This window comes from Heteronotia binoei, chromosome 5, assembly GCF_032191835.1.
Source record: "Heteronotia binoei isolate CCM8104 ecotype False Entrance Well chromosome 5, APGP_CSIRO_Hbin_v1, whole genome shotgun sequence".
NCBI classification, from domain to species: domain Eukaryota; kingdom Metazoa; phylum Chordata; class Lepidosauria; order Squamata; family Gekkonidae; genus Heteronotia; species Heteronotia binoei.
In genome coordinates this window covers 438,141-455,535 of record NC_083227.1, presented here as the reverse complement: position 1 = coordinate 455,535, position 17,395 = coordinate 438,141, and the positions used below count along the sequence as shown (strand labels likewise).

General features: G+C 47.4%; 1 protein-coding gene across 1 annotated transcript; it reads left to right on the top strand.

Moving 5' to 3' along the window:
* The first annotated feature begins 3,022 nt into the window (after positions 1-3,022).
* Positions 3,023-13,785, top strand: LOC132571023 (zinc finger protein 665-like). The gene is made up of 5 exons (XM_060237654.1): positions 3,023-3,055; positions 4,748-4,877; positions 5,444-5,634; positions 8,725-8,905; positions 11,129-13,785. The coding sequence occupies exons 1-5, from the start codon at positions 3,023-3,025 to the stop codon at positions 13,783-13,785; spliced, it is 3,192 nt and encodes a 1,063-aa protein (XP_060093637.1).
* The last annotated feature ends 3,610 nt before the right edge of the window (positions 13,786-17,395 follow it).

Genomic DNA, 17,395 nt, shown 5'->3' with positions numbered 1-17,395 from the left:
TTAATCATTCTAGCTGCCCTTTTCTGAACTTTCTCCAATGCTATAACATCCATTTTGAGGTGCGGCGACCAGAACTGCAAACAGTATTCCAAATGAGACTGCACCATCAATTTATACAGGGGCATTATGATACTGGCTGATTTGTTTTCAATTCCCTTCCTAATACTTCCCAGCATGGCGTTGGCCTTTTTTATTGCAAACGCACACTGTCTTGACATTTTCAGTGAGTTATCTACCACGACCCCAAGATCTCTCTCTTGGTCAGTCTCTGCCAGTTCACACCCCATCAACTTGTATTTGTAGGTGGGATTCTTGGCCCCAATGTGTATTACTTTGCACTTGGCCACATTGAACCGCATCTGCCACGTTGACGCCCACTCATCCAGCCTCAACAGGTCCCTTTGGAGTTCCTCACAATCCTCTCTGGTTCTCACCACCCTGAACAATTTAGTGTCATCTGCAAATTTGGCCACTTCACTGCTCACTCCCAACTCTAAATCCTTTATGAACAAGTTAAAGAGCATGGGACCCAGTATTGAGCCCTGCGGCACCCCACTGCTTACCATCCTCTTCTTCCTCTTCTCTTCCTCCTCCTTTTCATCTTCTTTCTCTCCTCCTCCTCCTCTCCTTCCTCTTCCACCTCTACTTCCTCTTCTTCCTCCTCATCCTCTTTGTTCTCCTCCTCCTTCCCTTCCTTCTCTTCTCTTCCTCCTCCTCTTCTTCCTCCTTTTCTTCCTCATTTCCTCAGTGGAAGACGCTTCCTCCTTGGGGGGGGGGGCTCTCCTTCCTTGAAGGTTTTTCAACAGAGGCTGGATGGCCACCTGACAGCAATGAGGATCCTGTGAATTTAAGGGAGGCGTTTGTGAGTTTCCTGCCTGGTACAGGGGGCTGGACTAGATGACCCTGGAGGTCCCCTCTGCCTCTAGGATTCTAGCCCTAGATCTCGCCTGGGCTCTAGCCCTAGATCTCGCCTGGGCTGCAGGGGAGGGGAGGGGGCAGGCCCGTAGCCAGGGGGGCATATTAAAGAGTCAGGGGGCACTTAACAGGTCCCCTCCCCTGGCCAGCGTGGCTCTGACCCCGGGCCTGACCTTCCCTTCTGCCCTCCCCCGCCAGCACAAGCCCCTGGGGGCTAGCAGAGGTGGGAGGGGGACCCAGTGGCAGCCATTGCAAGGTCTGGGGGGAGCAGCGGCTGCTCCAAGGTGCCCCTCCCACGCCATTTAAACATGGGGAGAAGGAGGGGGGCAGTCCCTCAGCTGTTACACCCGTGGTGGGGGAGGGGGACGTCAGGGGCACCCCAAAGGAAGTCAGGGGGCGGGACCTCCAAAGGGCCCCTGTAGCTACAGGCCTGGGACGGGGGATGCTTCGCTTTTGCAGATCCAGCCAGTGGGGTGTGGGAGGTGGTGAGGAAGAGGAGAAGGAGGTGGGTGCTTCCATCTCTCCCCCTGTCATAGGGAGGCTTTTAATAGGATGTCCCCTGCCAGTGTCCCCCCTCCCCAACTACCTCCCGGCAGAGCGGAGGAAACCCTTCTCCTCCTCCTCGTCAACTTCCTCCTCCTCTTCTTCCTCTCCTCCTTGTCCTCTCCTTCCTCTTCCTCCTCTCTTCCTCCTGCTTTTCTTCCTCTTCCCTTATTCCTCCCTCCTCCTCCTTCTCCTCTTCTACTTCCTCCTCCTTTTTCTCTCCTTTTCTTCCTCTCCTCTTCCTCCTCCTCCTCTTCCTCTCCTCCTCCTTTTACTTCCTCTTCTTCTTCCTCTCCTTTTCTACTTCCTCTCCTTCCTCTTCTTTCTCCTCCTCTTCCTCTCCTTCCTTTTCCTCCTCCTCCTCCTCTTCCTCCTCTCTCCTCCTCTTCTCTTCCTCCTTCCTCCTCCTTCCTCTTCTTCCTCCTCCTCTTCTTCCTTTTAGTCCTTCTTTTATTCCTCCTCCTCCTTTCCTTCCTCTTCCTCTTCCTCCTCCTCTTCTCCCTTCTCCTCTTCCTCCTCCTCCTCCTCTTCTTCCTCAGTGGAAGAGGCTTCCTCTTGGGAGGTGGTGGGCTCTCCATCCTTGGAGGTTTTTCAACAGAGGCTAGAGGGCCATCTGACAGCAATGAAGATCCTGTGAATTTAGGGGGAGGGGTTTGTGAGTTTAGAGTGGTTCCTCAGTGGAAGAGACTTCCTCCTTGGGAGGCGGTGGGCTCTCCTTCCTTGGAGGTTTTTAAACAGAGGCTAGATGGCCATCTGACAGCAATGAAGATCCTGTGAATTTAGGGGGAGGGGTTTGTGGGTTTCCTGCATTGGGCAGGGGGTTGGACTAGATGACCCTGGAGGTCCCTTCCAACTCAATGATTCTATGACTGTTAGAGCGGTTCCTCAGTGGAACAGGCTTCCTCCTTGGGAGGTGGTGGGCTCTCCTTCCTTGGAGGTTTTCAAACAGAGGCTAAATGGCCATCTGACAGCAATGAGGATCCTGAGAATTTAGGGGGAGGTGCTTGTGAGTTTCCTGCACTGTACAGGGGGTTGGACTAGATGACCCGGGAGGTTCCTTCCAACTCTAGGATTCCTGACCGTTAGAGCGGTTCCTCAGTGGAACAGGCTTCCTCAGGAGGTGGTGGGCTCTCCTTCCTTGGAGGTGTTTCAACAGAGGGTGGATGGCCACCTACAGCAATGAAGATTCTGTGAATTTAGGGGGAGGGGTTTGTGAGTTTAGAAAGATTCCTCAGTGGAACAGGCTTCCTCCTTGGGAGGTGGTGGGCTCTCCTTTCTTGGAAGTTTTTCAACAGAGGCTAGATGGCCATCTGACAGCAATGAGGATCCTGTGAATTTAGGGGGAGGTGCTTGTGAGTGTCCTGCATTGTGCAGGGGGCTGGACTAGATGACCTCGGAGGTGTGCCACGTTTCCAGAAGTGTCCCATGTTTCCTGCTTAATGGGAAAATGCTGTTCAGCCGTGACAAATGCGATCTTTCACCAAGGTTAGCAAGAGCAAGAAACATCTTGCCTGGCATATTCCGGGAGGGGCATCTAACTTATCCCTCCCAGATATTCATGTCCATGCAGGTGAGCTTGCTGCAGCGCCAAGCCCAGGTGAGGGAGAGGAGGAGGAGGAGATGACAGGCAGAAGGCCAGCCAGGGCCAAGGGGCTGCAGGAGCTCCCCGGGAGAGAGTTGGCAACCATCTCCCCCCCCCCAGCCTCTCTTGCCAGCCCCTCCTCCTCCTTCCAGCTGGGGGAGAGAACTGCATTTCCCAGAAGGCCTTGCAAGCCCCAGTCAAGTCAGCCCCGCCTTTTCCAGGGGTGGGAGGGGGCAGCATGAGCAGCCCTCCCCTCCCCCGCCTGCTGGGGGCAGGATCCGGCTCCGGCACCTTTGCAGCAGCTGCAGGAGGGCAGGTGATGGGATCTGGGGCGAGGAGGGGCGTGCAAGAGGGAGGGCCGGGGGGAGGAGAGGCTCAGCTCCTTCTGCAGCCTTGGAGGGGCGGCCGGGCTGATCCGGGGCCGCTTCTCTTTCTGCACTTCCCTGCGGAGGAGCCCTGAGGATCAGGCAGCCTGAAGGAGCGGGCCTCGGGTTTGCAAGGGGGGAAATAGAACAATGTATAGGAGGGGTTTAATTAGGCCAGTTTATGTTCACAGAGCTAGAGGTAAGTTTTAGAGCAGCACAGAAAGTCTCTGCAAAAAAAAAAGTTAAAGCAGAAACCTCTGGAAACACAATGCTGATGTATTTCTGGGGTCAAACATGCAGATTAATATACTAGATCTAAGTAGTCAGCCCTGTCGGTCTGAAGTAGAACAAAATAGGAGTGAAGTGGCACCTTTAAGACCAACTTAGTTTTGCAGAGATGGACTTTATCCCAGCTGTTGGCTGGGAGATCTAAGGAAGAAGCAAGAAAATACTGGATGAAATTTTATGCCTGGCTAGACACTCAAGGCTCTTAAGATTCTCTGGTGTTAACTTTTCTCCATTTCCCCCCTGTATTTTATATTACAAAATTGCCTTTTCTGGAATTGTCAAACTAATAGATAACTTAACCAAAAGATTTATAGTATAAAATTTTAAAATGTTGATGATGTTTAGTATAGAGATAATAATATGGGACAATTTATGTAACTAAAGTATTGAAGATGTAAGCTTGTATTTTTTGAAAGTATCTTTATGCAGAATAAGGTTAAAATGTATTCTGCTCTCTATTCTCCCTATCCCCTACCCTTACTCTTTCTGAAACAAAACTTTTTAAAATGGAAGAACAACTTATTGTTATTCAGAACGTCAGCTTTCGTGTAGATGCACACTTCTTCCGATGAGGAATCCGGTTCAGTGAGCAAAACCACACATAGCTGGTAGTCAGTGGCTCAGAATGCGAAATGGTACAGATGTAAGATTCAATGACAGAATGGTAAAATTAACAAACTGAGCAAACCTTTGATCTGAGTCGCATGAGCATGCAAAAGCAATAAAACAGTAATATGTCAAAATGTAAGAATGTCTGTTAATAACTATATTGTATTAAGCCTGGCCAAAGGAAGGTATTTATATCTCAAAAGATTTCCCATCCAACTATTATTATCCCATTAATATACTAGACAGTCTTTTTACAGTCAGGGTCAATTCCCCCCCCCCCCCATTTAATTGGTTTAGATTGAGAGAAGCCCAAGTTCATGCAGATTTCTGGATTTGTATTTCTTGGAGACTCTCAGTATATAATCAAGGGAGTGGGCGATGGGATGCTTTTCTTCTTGAAAGGACAGGAACGGTTGTTCATGCGGGCCGTGTTCCCCTCTTCCAGAGCTCCCCGGTGACCCTTGAGGAGGCGGCCATGTTCTTCACGGAGGAGGAATGGGCCCTGCTGGATCCAGGCCAAAGAAAACTCTTCTGGGAAGTGATGGAGGAAACGTACGAGATGGCCACCTCTCTGAGTGAGGCTCTTTCCCCTTTTATTATGAACACGGCAGAGCAGAGAGGGGGCGGCATCTTCCTTTGACCCTCTTGGTGTTTCGAACTCATTTCTCCACTTCTTCCTTTTTGTCCTTGTGGTGTAAGGCTTCCCCTCAGGGATGAGGTGCTTGGGGAGGGACGGTGGCTCAGTGGCAGAGCATCTGCTTGGTAAGCAGAAGGTCCCAGGTTCAATCCCCGGCATCTCCAACTCAAAGGGGTCCAGGCAAATAGGAGTGGAAAACCTCAGCTGGAGACCCTGGAGAGCCGCTGCCGGTCTGAGTAGACCAGACTGACTTTGAGGGACCCAGGGGGGTCTGATTCAGTAGAAGGCAGCTTCAGAGGTTCTTTGGGTCACTGCTGGGAGGGAAGCTTTGTGTTGAGCTGAAGAGGACATGGAAAGGGGGTTGGGGGATGAGAAAACAGAAGGAAGACTGATTCATATGCACAGGAAGCTGCCCCACAAAACAACAAATGAGCAAAGAAATTTTCTTTCCACATTCTGAAGTGCCTCACTTTTTAAAATTCTGTCTGGGTGTTGCTGTTGCAGAAGACTACATTTCCCAGGAGGACTTGCGAGCGCAAGAGAGATCTACCCTGCCTTTCCTAGGTGCCCCGGGGGCAGTTTTCCCTCCAGATGGAAATAAAAATGTATGGGATACGCAGTTCCCCGAGGCCTCTCTCCTTTCGTGCTTCCCCTGGCTGGAGGGAGAACTTGGCCTTTGCTCGTCTGCAGGAAAGGTGAGTTCAGGGTTTCATCCCCAACTCTTGGGCAGGAACAGGGGAGGGGGGAGAAACATGCAGGAAGAGGAGTGGAGGAGGAAGTGGTGGCCGGAAGAAGCCCTGAGAGAGAGACACAGAGAGAGAGAGACAGAGACAGACAGAGAGAGAGGCAGAGAGACAGAGACAGAGAGAGGCAGAGACAGAGAGACAGACACAGACAGAGACAGACAGAGAGAGAGGCTTCCTGGCCAAGATCCGTGGAGTGGGGGGTGGGTTACTTGTGCTTTCACCCCCTTGAATATGTTCCCTACAGCCAGCCTGGGGTTCTTCTTATCCTTAACTCCTACATGGACCCCCGGTCTGACCCAGCAGGGCTCATTGTCTGGTTCGGTGCAGTGGTTAAGTGTGTGGACTCTAATCTGGAGAACCGGGTTTGATTCCCCCCTCCTCCTCCACGTGCAGCCAGCTGGGTGACCTGGGGTCAGTCACAAGTTCTCTCGGGGCTGTTCTCTCAAGAGCAGTTCTTTCAGAGCTCTCTCAGCCCTGCCTGCCTCACCGGCACAGCTCTCTCTATGCTGCACTGGGGGGTGCTGGTGCACAGATGTTCAACAGGCTGCTCATAGGTTTCTGCTGTATGCCCACAAGGCATTTTCCTTCCTTTGGAAACAATGGAGGATGCGGTCACCTTCTTCTACGGCTCATAGAATTGGACTCCTTTCTATGATCTTTTTGAAACTTGGGGAGGTGTTTGAGGAGAGGCAACAGCAGCTATGCTGCAAGTTTGGTGCCTCTACATAAAAAAGCAACAGCAACCCTGAAGCCCCAGATATTGCAGGTCAATTCTCCATTATAGCCTATGGGGCCCATAGACTATATTGGTCTCTATAGGCTAAACTGGAGCAGGGGGGGAAGCGTATTTCTTCACACCCCTATTATGCTTTTTAGTATGATTTATGATTTTGCCTTATCAGAGAAAAGTGGGATGTACGTATTTAAATAAAGAAGTCAGTCAGTCCTGGAAAGGAAGGCTGTGATGACTAAGGGTTTCTCCAGAACAACTCCTGTCAGACTAACCTGATCTCTTTTTTTGAGAAAGTGACTACCGTTGTGGGATGAATCTGGGCCACAATATTTTTATTCTTTGTTGCTGAAATGGGTTGGTGGCCAATTCTGAGGCTCTTCTCTTTCACATTTTTATCGTAGATCAGCTTAGAAATTTTTCAGGCAGTATTTCCCCCCCACACTTTGTTTTGACTCGCATCCTGTTCTCCAGACAAGAGGCTACTCTTAGGTCAGAATATGGAGAACCAGAAGGCCAAGATGTCAGACGACAAGGAGGCTTCTTCTCTCCCCCTCTCTTCAGTCTACATGCAGAACATCTCCTAAAGCAAGATGGGTTAGAGCAGTGGGGTCAAAGATGCGACCTGGGGGCCGAATCAGGCCCCTGAGCAACTGGCTGTTATCTGCCTCCTTCTCCCTCTCCCTTGCTTCCTTCTGCATCACAGCTTGCTTTGCCAGGCTTGCTCATTCGCACAGGAGCTACAGAGCAAAGCCTCTGTTTTCTCCATTGGCTGACGCTCCTCCCTTGGGGAAGAAGGGGGGGAGAGGGAGGGCTTGCTTTGCCAGGCTCTCTCAATTGCACAGCAGAGCTACTGAGCCAAGCCTCTATTCCTTCTATTGGCTGAGGCTCCTCCCCCTCCTGGTCCCCTGGGGAAGGAAGGAAAGAGCTGGAGCTTCCTTTGCCCAGTTCCCTGCATCTCAGGGGAGAAATACAAAGAAAGCACCTTTAAGACCAACAAGTGCCAATGTTTTAAGCGTGTTTTATTTTAAAGTCTTTTAAAATCTTTAATTGTGTTTGTCTGTGTCCTTTATAAAGTTATCTCTCTCCTACCTGGCATTACACTTTATGAGGCAGATGGCCCGGCCTGAGGAGGTCTGATTTATGCCAGATCTGGAGCTCATAACAAACGAATTCAGCACTGCTGTATTAGAGTTCTATAGAGCTGGAGTGAACATTGGTGGAAGGAGCATTCCAACTTTGAGACAGGCAGCGGGCACCTGATTGGTGGCAGAAACGGTGAAGACTAAAGAGGACTCCTGTGGAAGGCTGAAGCAGGGGGGTCCCAGGGCAAGGGTAGCCCCGAACATCCAGGAGACAGAAGTAGGGAGTGCTCGCAAATTCTCCAACTTCCAGGCTGGCGATGGAGAAATTTAAATGGTTCAAGTTTCTCTGTTTCTTGGCTCCCTCCTCACCCAAAGGGAGACTGGACCAAAGAAACCAGAAGGAGAAGTCAGGCTGGGAAAGGCAGCCCCTGCAGGAGCTGGGAAAGGCTTTTAAGGGTGAGGTTGTGTCGCTGCTGGCCAAGATATCCTGGTCACCTTATGAGAAGACAAGAGTCACTAGAAAAGGCAATCATGCTAGGGAGAGTGGAAGGCAGCAAGAAAAGAGGAAGAACAAACAGGGAATGGATTTATTCAGTTTTTTGCCTGAATCTGTCCCTCAGCAGCCCCCACGGATCACACGGCCTGGGGCGACTCAGCCTTTGGTTGGTTAGAGAGGAGGCAAAACGGAAGACGCTTTGCCTTTAAGACGGGCAGTTTATGTTTACACAGCTGGATGTAACCATTAGAGCAACACAAAAATGTCTCTGCGGACAACAGTGTTAAAAGCAGAAATCTTCTCTCAAGCATTCCTTGTCTTTATTTCTGGGATTAAACATGCAAGATAGTATAATGTCAGCCTTACAGTCAATTATCCCCCCCACACACACACACATTTAACTGGATTTGACCAAGAGAAGCTCAGTTCTTTGCAATTGTCGGAGTTTATATTTCTTGGAGACGTTCAGAATATAATAGCTGGCAGAGTCTGAAAAAGAAACTAGTTCTATTTTCCGTGCCTTTGGTTTGATGTATTGGATTCTATAATTGGCTAGATCCAAATAGGCAGCTGTGTTGGTCTGAAGTAGTAGAACAAAATAGGAGTCAGTTGCACCTTTAAGACCAACCTAGTTGTATTCAGACCGTCCGCTTTCGTGTGCATGCCCACTTCTTCAGACGAGGAAGAGACAATTGATTGGCTGGTGGGGTTCTTCCTTCTTTCTTCAGTGGTCAGAGACAGGAACAGATGATCGAGAGGGCCATGTTTTCCTCTTCCAGAGCTCCCCCGTGTCCTTTGCGGGGGTCGCCGTGTTCTTCACAGAAGAGGAATGGGCTCTTCTGGATTCAGGCCAAAGAAAACTCTACTGGGCTGTTATGGAGGAAATGTTGGAGACCGCGGCCTCTCTGGGTAAGGATCTTTTCTGCTTTGTTATAATCGCAGAAGAGGAGGGAGGGAGGGGAAACTTCCTTTGACAGTCTTTCATTTCAGGGCACACTTTCATGTCCTGTAGAGGAAAGAGCACAGTTGGGATCTTCAGCTCCTGAAAAAGAAAGCATAGCATATTTTCACTCTGCAAAGAGAAACCTGTTAATGAAGCGGGCTCTGACCGGGAGAGATGGACCCTATCCAGCTGGGTTCCTGCTAGGACATCCCCACAGCTCCTGTTTCCTGCTTCGGACTTTCTATTTGGAGGCCCAGCGGCTCTCTTCCTTGGACTGAGTGGGGCTGAGGGGAGGAGGGAGGAAAAGCCCCACGGATTGGACCAGGCCAGAGAAGGGGCTTCAGTTGTGCGTCTCCAAAGTCCCTGATTTAGTCGACAGCACTTGGAAAAGGAGTTGAGAGAGGAGGAGCTTCATTTGTAGGGCCCCCCTCCCCTCCCTGGGCTGTAACCTCAAACCTCCAGGAATTCCCCAGTCTGGTGTTTCCAAGACTACCTCTGCCTCTTGAGTCATCATTTCCTCAGGCCCAGAGTCATGGAGGGCGTTTGAGTGGGTTGTTGTTCAGTCGCACAGTCGAGTCTGACTCTTTGTGACCCCGTGGACCACGTCATGCCAGGCCCTGCTGTCTTCCACCATGAGCGGGAAGCCCCCCCAAATTCCTTTTCAAAGTCATCAACAAATAAATAACGTGCTACAGGCATCGAAGAAAGACAGAGGCTGCAGTGCGGCTCGTGAGCCACCAAGAGCATTTCGCGTGCTTTGAAACCTTTGCGGAGACCATTGGGCCCAAGCAAGCCTTTACTATTGTATGGATTTATGATTAATCCTTTGCCTGATGAAGAATTCGGAAACAGGACGAGAGCTGGCTCACCTGTTGCATTCATAAGAACATAAGAGAAGCACTGTTGGATCAGGCCAATGGCCCATCCAGTCCAACACTCTGTGTCACACAGTGGGTAAAAAAAGGAGGTTCACAAGTTGGGCTAGAAGCTCTCCCATTCTGCCCCCCCAAGCACCAAGAATACAGAGCATCGCTGCCCCAGACAGTTCCAATGATATGCTGTGGCTAATAGCCACTGATGGACCTCTGCTCCATATCCAAACCCCTCTTGAAGCTGGCAATGCTTGTAGCTGCCACCACCTCCTGTGGCAGTGGATTTCTTTCTCGATGTTTCCTTTAATGGAGGATTGAGAAATACATTTTCAATTGATTCACTTTGATATTGAAGACTTTCAACAGGAGCTGCACTGCAATTTGAGTCTTTCTTCACTGCTTATAGCATGTTATTTATTTGTTGATGACTCTGAAAAGGAATTGCATGTTTCTAATGCAGTAAGGATTTGGGCGGTATATTAATTATAGTAAAGGTGGCTGGATACTTTCCCTTTAAACTGTTCATGGATTATTCATAGTAATCAAGGTCACAGCATTTGCTTGGTCTGTTGAAGAGTAGCAGGCAGCCAGTCCTGGCCGAGCCCCGCAAGTCATAGAATCATAGAGCCGGAAGGGGCCAGACAGACCAGTTCCTGGCTCCGACTGCTGCTGGGCCCGGCCCAGGGGAGTTGCACTTCAAAGGCTGGAGCAGCCCTTTCAAGGCCCTGTCGCCTGCCTCAGCCAGAGCTTGAAGGCAGACAATATTGAGTGGTGGATTTGCAAAGACCACTGAAGGCCTTTGTTTCTTATGGGACAGGCACCGCTTCTATTATTTTGGGGTGTTGAAACCCCCTATATTCTCCCCACCTCTCCAATTCTTCTGCAAGTCTAGATCATTTTCCAGGTTTCTAGGATTATCTATTTTGTCCACATCGCCAGTCTCTCGATTTAATTGTTGGATATATTTATTCTTTTTTATTTAATCAAAATGTTTCAACAAAATTCAAGATTTTTTAAGCATTCTTTTTCCTGTTCTGTTTTATGTGTTGCCTAAAGGTCTGCTAGAAACCTTATTAACCTGAATGGGAGCTCAAGAGCAAAGTTCTCTAAGAGTGGAAAGAAAGAAATCAGCTCCTTCTTCCCTTGGTCACCCCTTTCTTCTTTTCCAGGTCATCCTGATGTGTCTTTAGATATTGCTGAGGTTTTTCCAAGCCCTTGGCTGTGGTTATAGAAAGCACCATTGACTACTGACCTTACCTGCTAACTGGTATTTTGTAACTTTTTCATTCATATATGATTTTGGTCTCTCTTTTGCAGTGGCAGATGTGTTTGGAAAAGAATCAGGAGGGAGAGTTGTGGTAAAAGACAACAACATACAAGCGGAAGCACAATCTGGCGGTCAAGCGATACCCAAGAGACATTGCAGAAAGAACAGGGAATGGAAACAGAAGCAAAGGAAAGAATTGATGGTCTTTCAGAGTAGAAAGAAGCCTGAGGTCTCATCCCAAGATGAAACACGGAAGAGAAAGAAAAGGTCTAATGGTACCATGAACCAGAAGGGGTCCAGCTGCCAATTCAGTACTAAAACATCTCACAAAGTTCCAGCATTCTTGAAAAGGCATAAATGTGTGGAATGTGGAAAGTGCTTCCACTGGGGTTGGTCACTAACTGTCCATCAAAGATTTCACACAGGGGAGAAGCCATATAAATGCTTGGAGTGTGGGAAATGCTTCTCTCAAAATAGCACCTTAAAAACACATCAAAAGATTCATACTGGGGAGAAGCCTTATAAATGCTTGGAGTGTGGAAAGTGCTTCTCCCATAATAGCAGCTTGACTGCACATCATAATATTCATACTGGAGAGAAGTCATTCAAATGCTTAGAGTGTGGAAAGTGCTTCTCTTTCAATGGCAGCCTAAAGCAACATCAAACGATTCATACTGGGGAGAAGCCATATAAATGCTTGGAGTGTGGAAAGTGCTTCTCTCTCATTGGCAGCCTAACTACACATAAGAAGATTCATACTGGGAAGAAGCCATACAAATGCTTGGAGTGTGGAAAGTGCTTCTCTCAGAATGGCAACCTAAGAGCACATCAAAAGATTCATACTGGGGAGAAGTTATATAAATGCTTGGAGTGTGGAAAGTGCTACTCCCATAATAGCAGCTTGACTGCACATCAAAATATTCATACTGGGGAGAAGTCATTCAAATGCTTAGAGTGTGGAAAGTGCTTCTCTTTCAGTGGCAGCCTAAAGCAACATCAAACGATTCATACTGGGGAGAAGCCATACAAATGCTTGGAGTGTGGAAAGTGCTTCTCTCAGAATTACGCTCTAAGAACACATGAAAAGATTCATACTGGGAAGAAGCCATACAAATGCTTGGAGTGTGGAAAGTGCTTCTCTCGGAATAATGCCCTAAGAAGACATGATAAGATTCATACTGGGAAGAAGCCATATAAATGCTTGGAGTGTGGAAAGTGCTTCTCTCGGAATGACCAGCTAACTACACACCAAAGGTTTCATACTGGGAAGAAGCCATATAAATGCTTGGAGTGTGGAAAGTGCTTCTCCCAGAAAGGTGGCTTGACTGTACATAAAAAGATTCATACTGGGGAGAAGTCACATAAATGCTTGGAGTGTGGAAAGAGCTTCTCTCAGAATGGCCAACTAAGGTCACATCAAAGGATTCATACTGAGGAGAAGCCATTCAAATGCTTGGAGTGTGGGAAGAGCTTCTCTCGGAATGACATCCTAAGAGCACATCAAAGGATTCATACTGGGGAGAAGCCATTCAAATGCTTGGAGTGTGGAAAGTGCTTCTCTCGGAATTACACCCTAAGAGCACATCAGAAGATTCATACTGGAGAGAAGCCATATAAATGCTTAGAGTGTGGAAAGTGCTTCTCTTGGAATGAAACCCTAAGAACACATAAGAAGATTCATACTGGGGAGAAGCCATTCAAATGCTTGGAGTGTGGAAAGTGCTTCTCTCGGAATGACACCCTAAGAGCTCATCAGAAGGTTCATACTGGGGAGAAGCCATATAAATGCTTTGAGTGTGGACAGTGCTTCTCTCAAAGTGGCCACCTAAGGTCACATGAAAACATTCACACAGGGGAGAAGCCACATAAATGCTTGGAGTGTGGGAAGAGATTCTCTCGGAATGGCCACCTAATGTCACATCAAAAGATTCATACTGGGGAGAAACCACATAAATGCTATGAGTGCGGAAAGTGCTTCTCTGAGAATGGCACCCTAAGAGCACATCAAAAGATTCATACTGGGGAGAAGCCACATAAATGCTTCGAGTGTGGAAAGTGCTTCTCTGAGAATGGCACCCTAAGAGCACATCAAAAGATTCATACTGGGGAGAAGCCACATAAATGCTTGGAGTGTGGGAAGTGCTTCTCTCAGAATGGCACCCTAAAACAACATCAAAAGACTCATACTGGGGAGAAGCCACATAAATGCTTAGAGTGTGGGAAGAGCTTCTCCCGGAACAGCAATCTAAAAGAACATCAAAAGATTCATACTGGGGAGAAGCCACATAAATGCTTCGAGTGTGGAAAGTGCTTCTCTGAGAATGGCACCCTAAGAGCACATCAAAAGATTCATACTGGGGAGAAGCCACATAAATGCTTGGAGTGTGGGAAGTGCTTCTCTCAGAATGGCACCCTAAAACAACATCAAAAGACTCATACTGGGGAGAAGCCACATAAATGCTTGGAGTGTGGGAAGAGCTTCTCCCGGAACAGCAACCTAAAAGAACATCAAAAGATTCATACTGGGGAGAAGCCACTTAAATGCTTGGAGTGTGGAAAGTGCTTCTCTTGGAATGACAGCCTAAAAAAACATCAAAAGATTCATACTGGGGAAAATCCATTTAAGTATTTGGAGTGTGGGAAGTGCTTCTCCCTTAATGGCAGACTAAGAGTACATCAAAAGATTCATCGTGGGGACCTCCGGTGAGGAATGAGTGTGGGCTGAATTGAGGAATGGCAGCTGTTGATTGGTCTCTCTGGGTCTTAAGAGATGGTGAAAAGCTGGCTCCTTTTGTCCAGTGTCAGGAGCTCTCCGGGTTTTCCTACAGAGTTCTTGTGTTAGCTCAGGGCTAGAGCCCTGGAGATGTGAGATTTATGATCCAGCTCAGAGCCCTGCCAAAGTCTTTTTTTTTTTTTGGGGGGGGGGGGGGGGTCGGGGAATGAAGCCTGTCCCTTCCTCCCATGCTAAACTTCAGAGGAGTGCTCCACTGCTCTTGATAAGGAGTGACTTTCATCTCCAGCGAAGCTGCCCGTCTCTCAGACATGTCGGTGGGGGAGAATAAACCTGTCTCTTACAGCACTTTCCATGTAGTTGGTTTTCTGAGACTCTGGTGCAAAAAGCATTTGAACAAGAAAATGCTATTGAGGAATTCTGAAAACGAAACTTTGGCTTACCTGAAGGTTTCTTCTCTTCGGTGGGGCGAAATCATCCAGTTATTTTTCCCTCCCCAAGAGGTTGTTGTTACGCCTACTTGAAAGGTTGCCTCTTTTTTCTTTTCTTCCCCTTTGGCATGGTTGGATTAATAAAGTCGTATTACTTGGTTAGTTCCTTTTCTGTGTGGAGTTTTCAGTAGTTTGGGGCTTGGCTATTCTACGCCTGGGAAGGACACTCTCCCCCCACCCCGTGATCTGGAAGGCATCCCAAAAGTTTGCACAGCCCTGCCTGGAGGGAGAGGGGGGGGGTGACCTAACCACTGTGGATGACTTCCCCCACCAGAGAAGAAGATGATGATACTGGATTTATACTCCACCCTTCACTCTGAATCTCAGAGTCTCAGAGCGGCTCACAATCTCCTTTATCTTCCTGCTCCACAACAGGCACCCTGTGAGGTGGGTGGGGCTGAGAGAGCTCTCCCAGCAGTTGCCCTTTCAAGGACAACTCCTCTGAGAGCTATGGCGAACTCAAGGCCATTCCAGCAGGTGCAGGTGGAGGAGTGGGGAATCAAACCCGGTTCTCCCAGATAAGAGTCTGCACACTTCACCACTACACCAAACTGAAGGAGAATGAACCAGGGAAACAGCTGTAGGAGGGGGTGTTTTTTTTTTTTTGGCAAATCTGCATTTGGAGAAAGCTGCATAGCTGTGGAGCTGCAGGTGAGAAGGGACAGTGTGGGATATCACCAGTTTTCTGAGACACTTTTAATTGGATGGACATTTCTACGTTTATGACTTCATTGTTGATGTGTTGTTAGCACGGGGATCTATTTGGCCATAGATTGTAGAGCTGGAAGGGACCTCCCAGGTCATTGAGCCCAATCCCCTGCACACTGCAGGAACTTCACAAATACCTCCCCCCACCTCGACACTCCCAGTGCCCCTCCTCCCTGCCCAGAAGATGGCAAAAACCTCCAGGATCCCCTGCCAAAGGGGAGAAAAATTGCTGACCTCGATGTGACAATCAGCCTTTAACTGGACACAGAAACAGCAATGCTGTCATAGAATCATAGCATCCTAGAATTGGAAAGGACCTCCAGGGCCATCTAGTCCAACCCCCTGCACAATGCAGGAAACTCACAAACACTTCTCTTAAATTAACAGGATCCTCATTGCTGTCAGATTGCCATCTAGCTCCTGTTGAAAAACCTCCAAGGAAGGAGAGCCCACCACCTCCCCAGGAGGAAGCCTGTTCCACTAAGGAACCACTGTAATGGTCAGGAAGTCCTTCCTCATGTTGAGCCGGAAACTCTTTCAATTCCATTTCATCCCACTGGTCCTGGCAGTCATTTGGAGCAGGAGGTAGGAGGCCAGAGGGGGGAGCAGCACAAAGACCGTGGGCGCCCTGCACCTGGCCCTCTGTCCGTGGGGCATCTTATAGTTTTAAACAATTTTATTAGTAACATATGGTAAGAATATCCATTAATAGCTTCTTTTATTTATCCCATATGCTAATTTCTAATTCCCCCTCCCCCCGTTACTTGACTCCCGCCGATGTTATAAACTTAAAATACTAACACTTAAAGGTACCCTTAAACCATAAGAACCTGGATTTATATATTTTCCCCCTAATATTTAATCATTATTTAAAAAATTGTCCAATGTCCTTTTATTTTCCATTGTTCTTCCACATAACCTCTAAACTTTTTCCACTCCTTTCTATAAATTTCCAAATCATAGTCTCTTAAGATTCTTTTTAACTTGTCCATCTCACTCCATGTTATAACTTTTATAATCCAATCCCATTTTTCTGGTATTTTTCTTGTTTCCACAACTGCGCATACAATGTCCTAGCCGCTGAAAGCAAGTACCAAATCAAAGCTCAATCTTCTTTTGGAAATTTTTCCATTTGTAATCCCAACAGAAAAGTCTCTGCAGCTTTCTTAAATTCATATCCCAAGATTCTAGACATTTTTTGTAGAATCATCTGCCAATATTTTTTTGCTCTTTCACAAGTCCACCACATATGATAGAAAGAACCTTCATGTTTTTTACATTTCCAACATCTATCTGGCATCTTTTTATTCATTCTTGCCAATTTTTTTGGAGTCATATACCACCTATACATTATTTTAAAACAGTTTTCTTTACTACTCTGACATGTTGAAAGCTTCATAGAGTTCTTCCAAAGATATTCCCATGTGTCCATCTGTATTTCTTTATTTACATTAATTGCCCATTTAATCATTTGAGATTTTAATACTTCATCTTCCGTAGACCATTTTAAAAGTAACATATATTTTTGAAATTAATTTTTCATTTTCTCTAAGCAGAACTTTCTCCATTTCTGTTTGCTCTCATCTTATTCCTTCAGTTTTGATATGATTTTCCCCAGGCTCTTTATTTGTTGCATTTGAAACCAATCATATTTATTGTTCAACTCCTCTGCAGATTTCAATTCTATTTTGTCACTCTGTATTTTTAATAGTTGATTGTATGACAACCCTCTTTCTTGAGGAAGACTCAGCATGGGTTCTGCAAGGGAAGATCTTGCCTCACTAACCTGTTACATTTCTTTGAGGGGGTGAACGAACATGTGGACAAAGGAGACCCGATAGATGTTGTTTACCTTGACTTCCAGAAAGCTTTTGATAAAGTTCCTCATCAAAGGCTCCTTAGAAAGCTTGAGAATCATGGAGTAAAAGGACAGGTCCTCTTGTGGATCAAAAACTGGCTGAGTAATAGGAAGCAGAGAGTGAGTATAAATGGGCAGTCTTCGCAGTGGAGGACGGTAAGCAGTGGGGTGCCGCAGGGCTCGGTACTGGGTCCCATGCTCTTTAACTTGTTCATAAATGATTTAGAGTTGGGAGTGAGCAGTGAAGTGGCCAAGTTTGCGGATGACACTAAATTGTTCAGGGTGGTGAGAACCAGAGAGGATTGTGAGGAACTCCAAAGGGATCTGTTGAGGCTGGGTGAGTGGGCGTCAACGTGGCAGATGCGGTTCAATGTGGCCAAGTGCAAAGTAATGCACATTGGGGCTAAGAATCCCAGCTACAAATACAAGTTGATGGGGTGTGAACTGGCAGAGACTGATCAAGAGAGAGATCTTGGGGTCATGATAGATAACTCACTGAAAGTGTCAAGACAGTGTGCGTTTGCAATAA

Excerpts from the sequence above, each read along its gene's own strand:
- LOC132571023 (XM_060237654.1), top strand. The coding sequence starts at position 3,023 with ATGCAGGTGAGCTTGCTGCAGCGCCAAGCCCAG. Across the intron at positions 3,056-4,747 it reads TGCTGCAGCGCCAAGCCCAG|AGCTCCCCGGTGACCCTTGA; the intron begins GTGAGGGAGAGG and ends CCCCTCTTCCAG. Across the intron at positions 8,906-11,128 it reads GGAGACCGCGGCCTCTCTGG|TGGCAGATGTGTTTGGAAAA; the intron begins GTAAGGATCTTT and ends TCTCTTTTGCAG.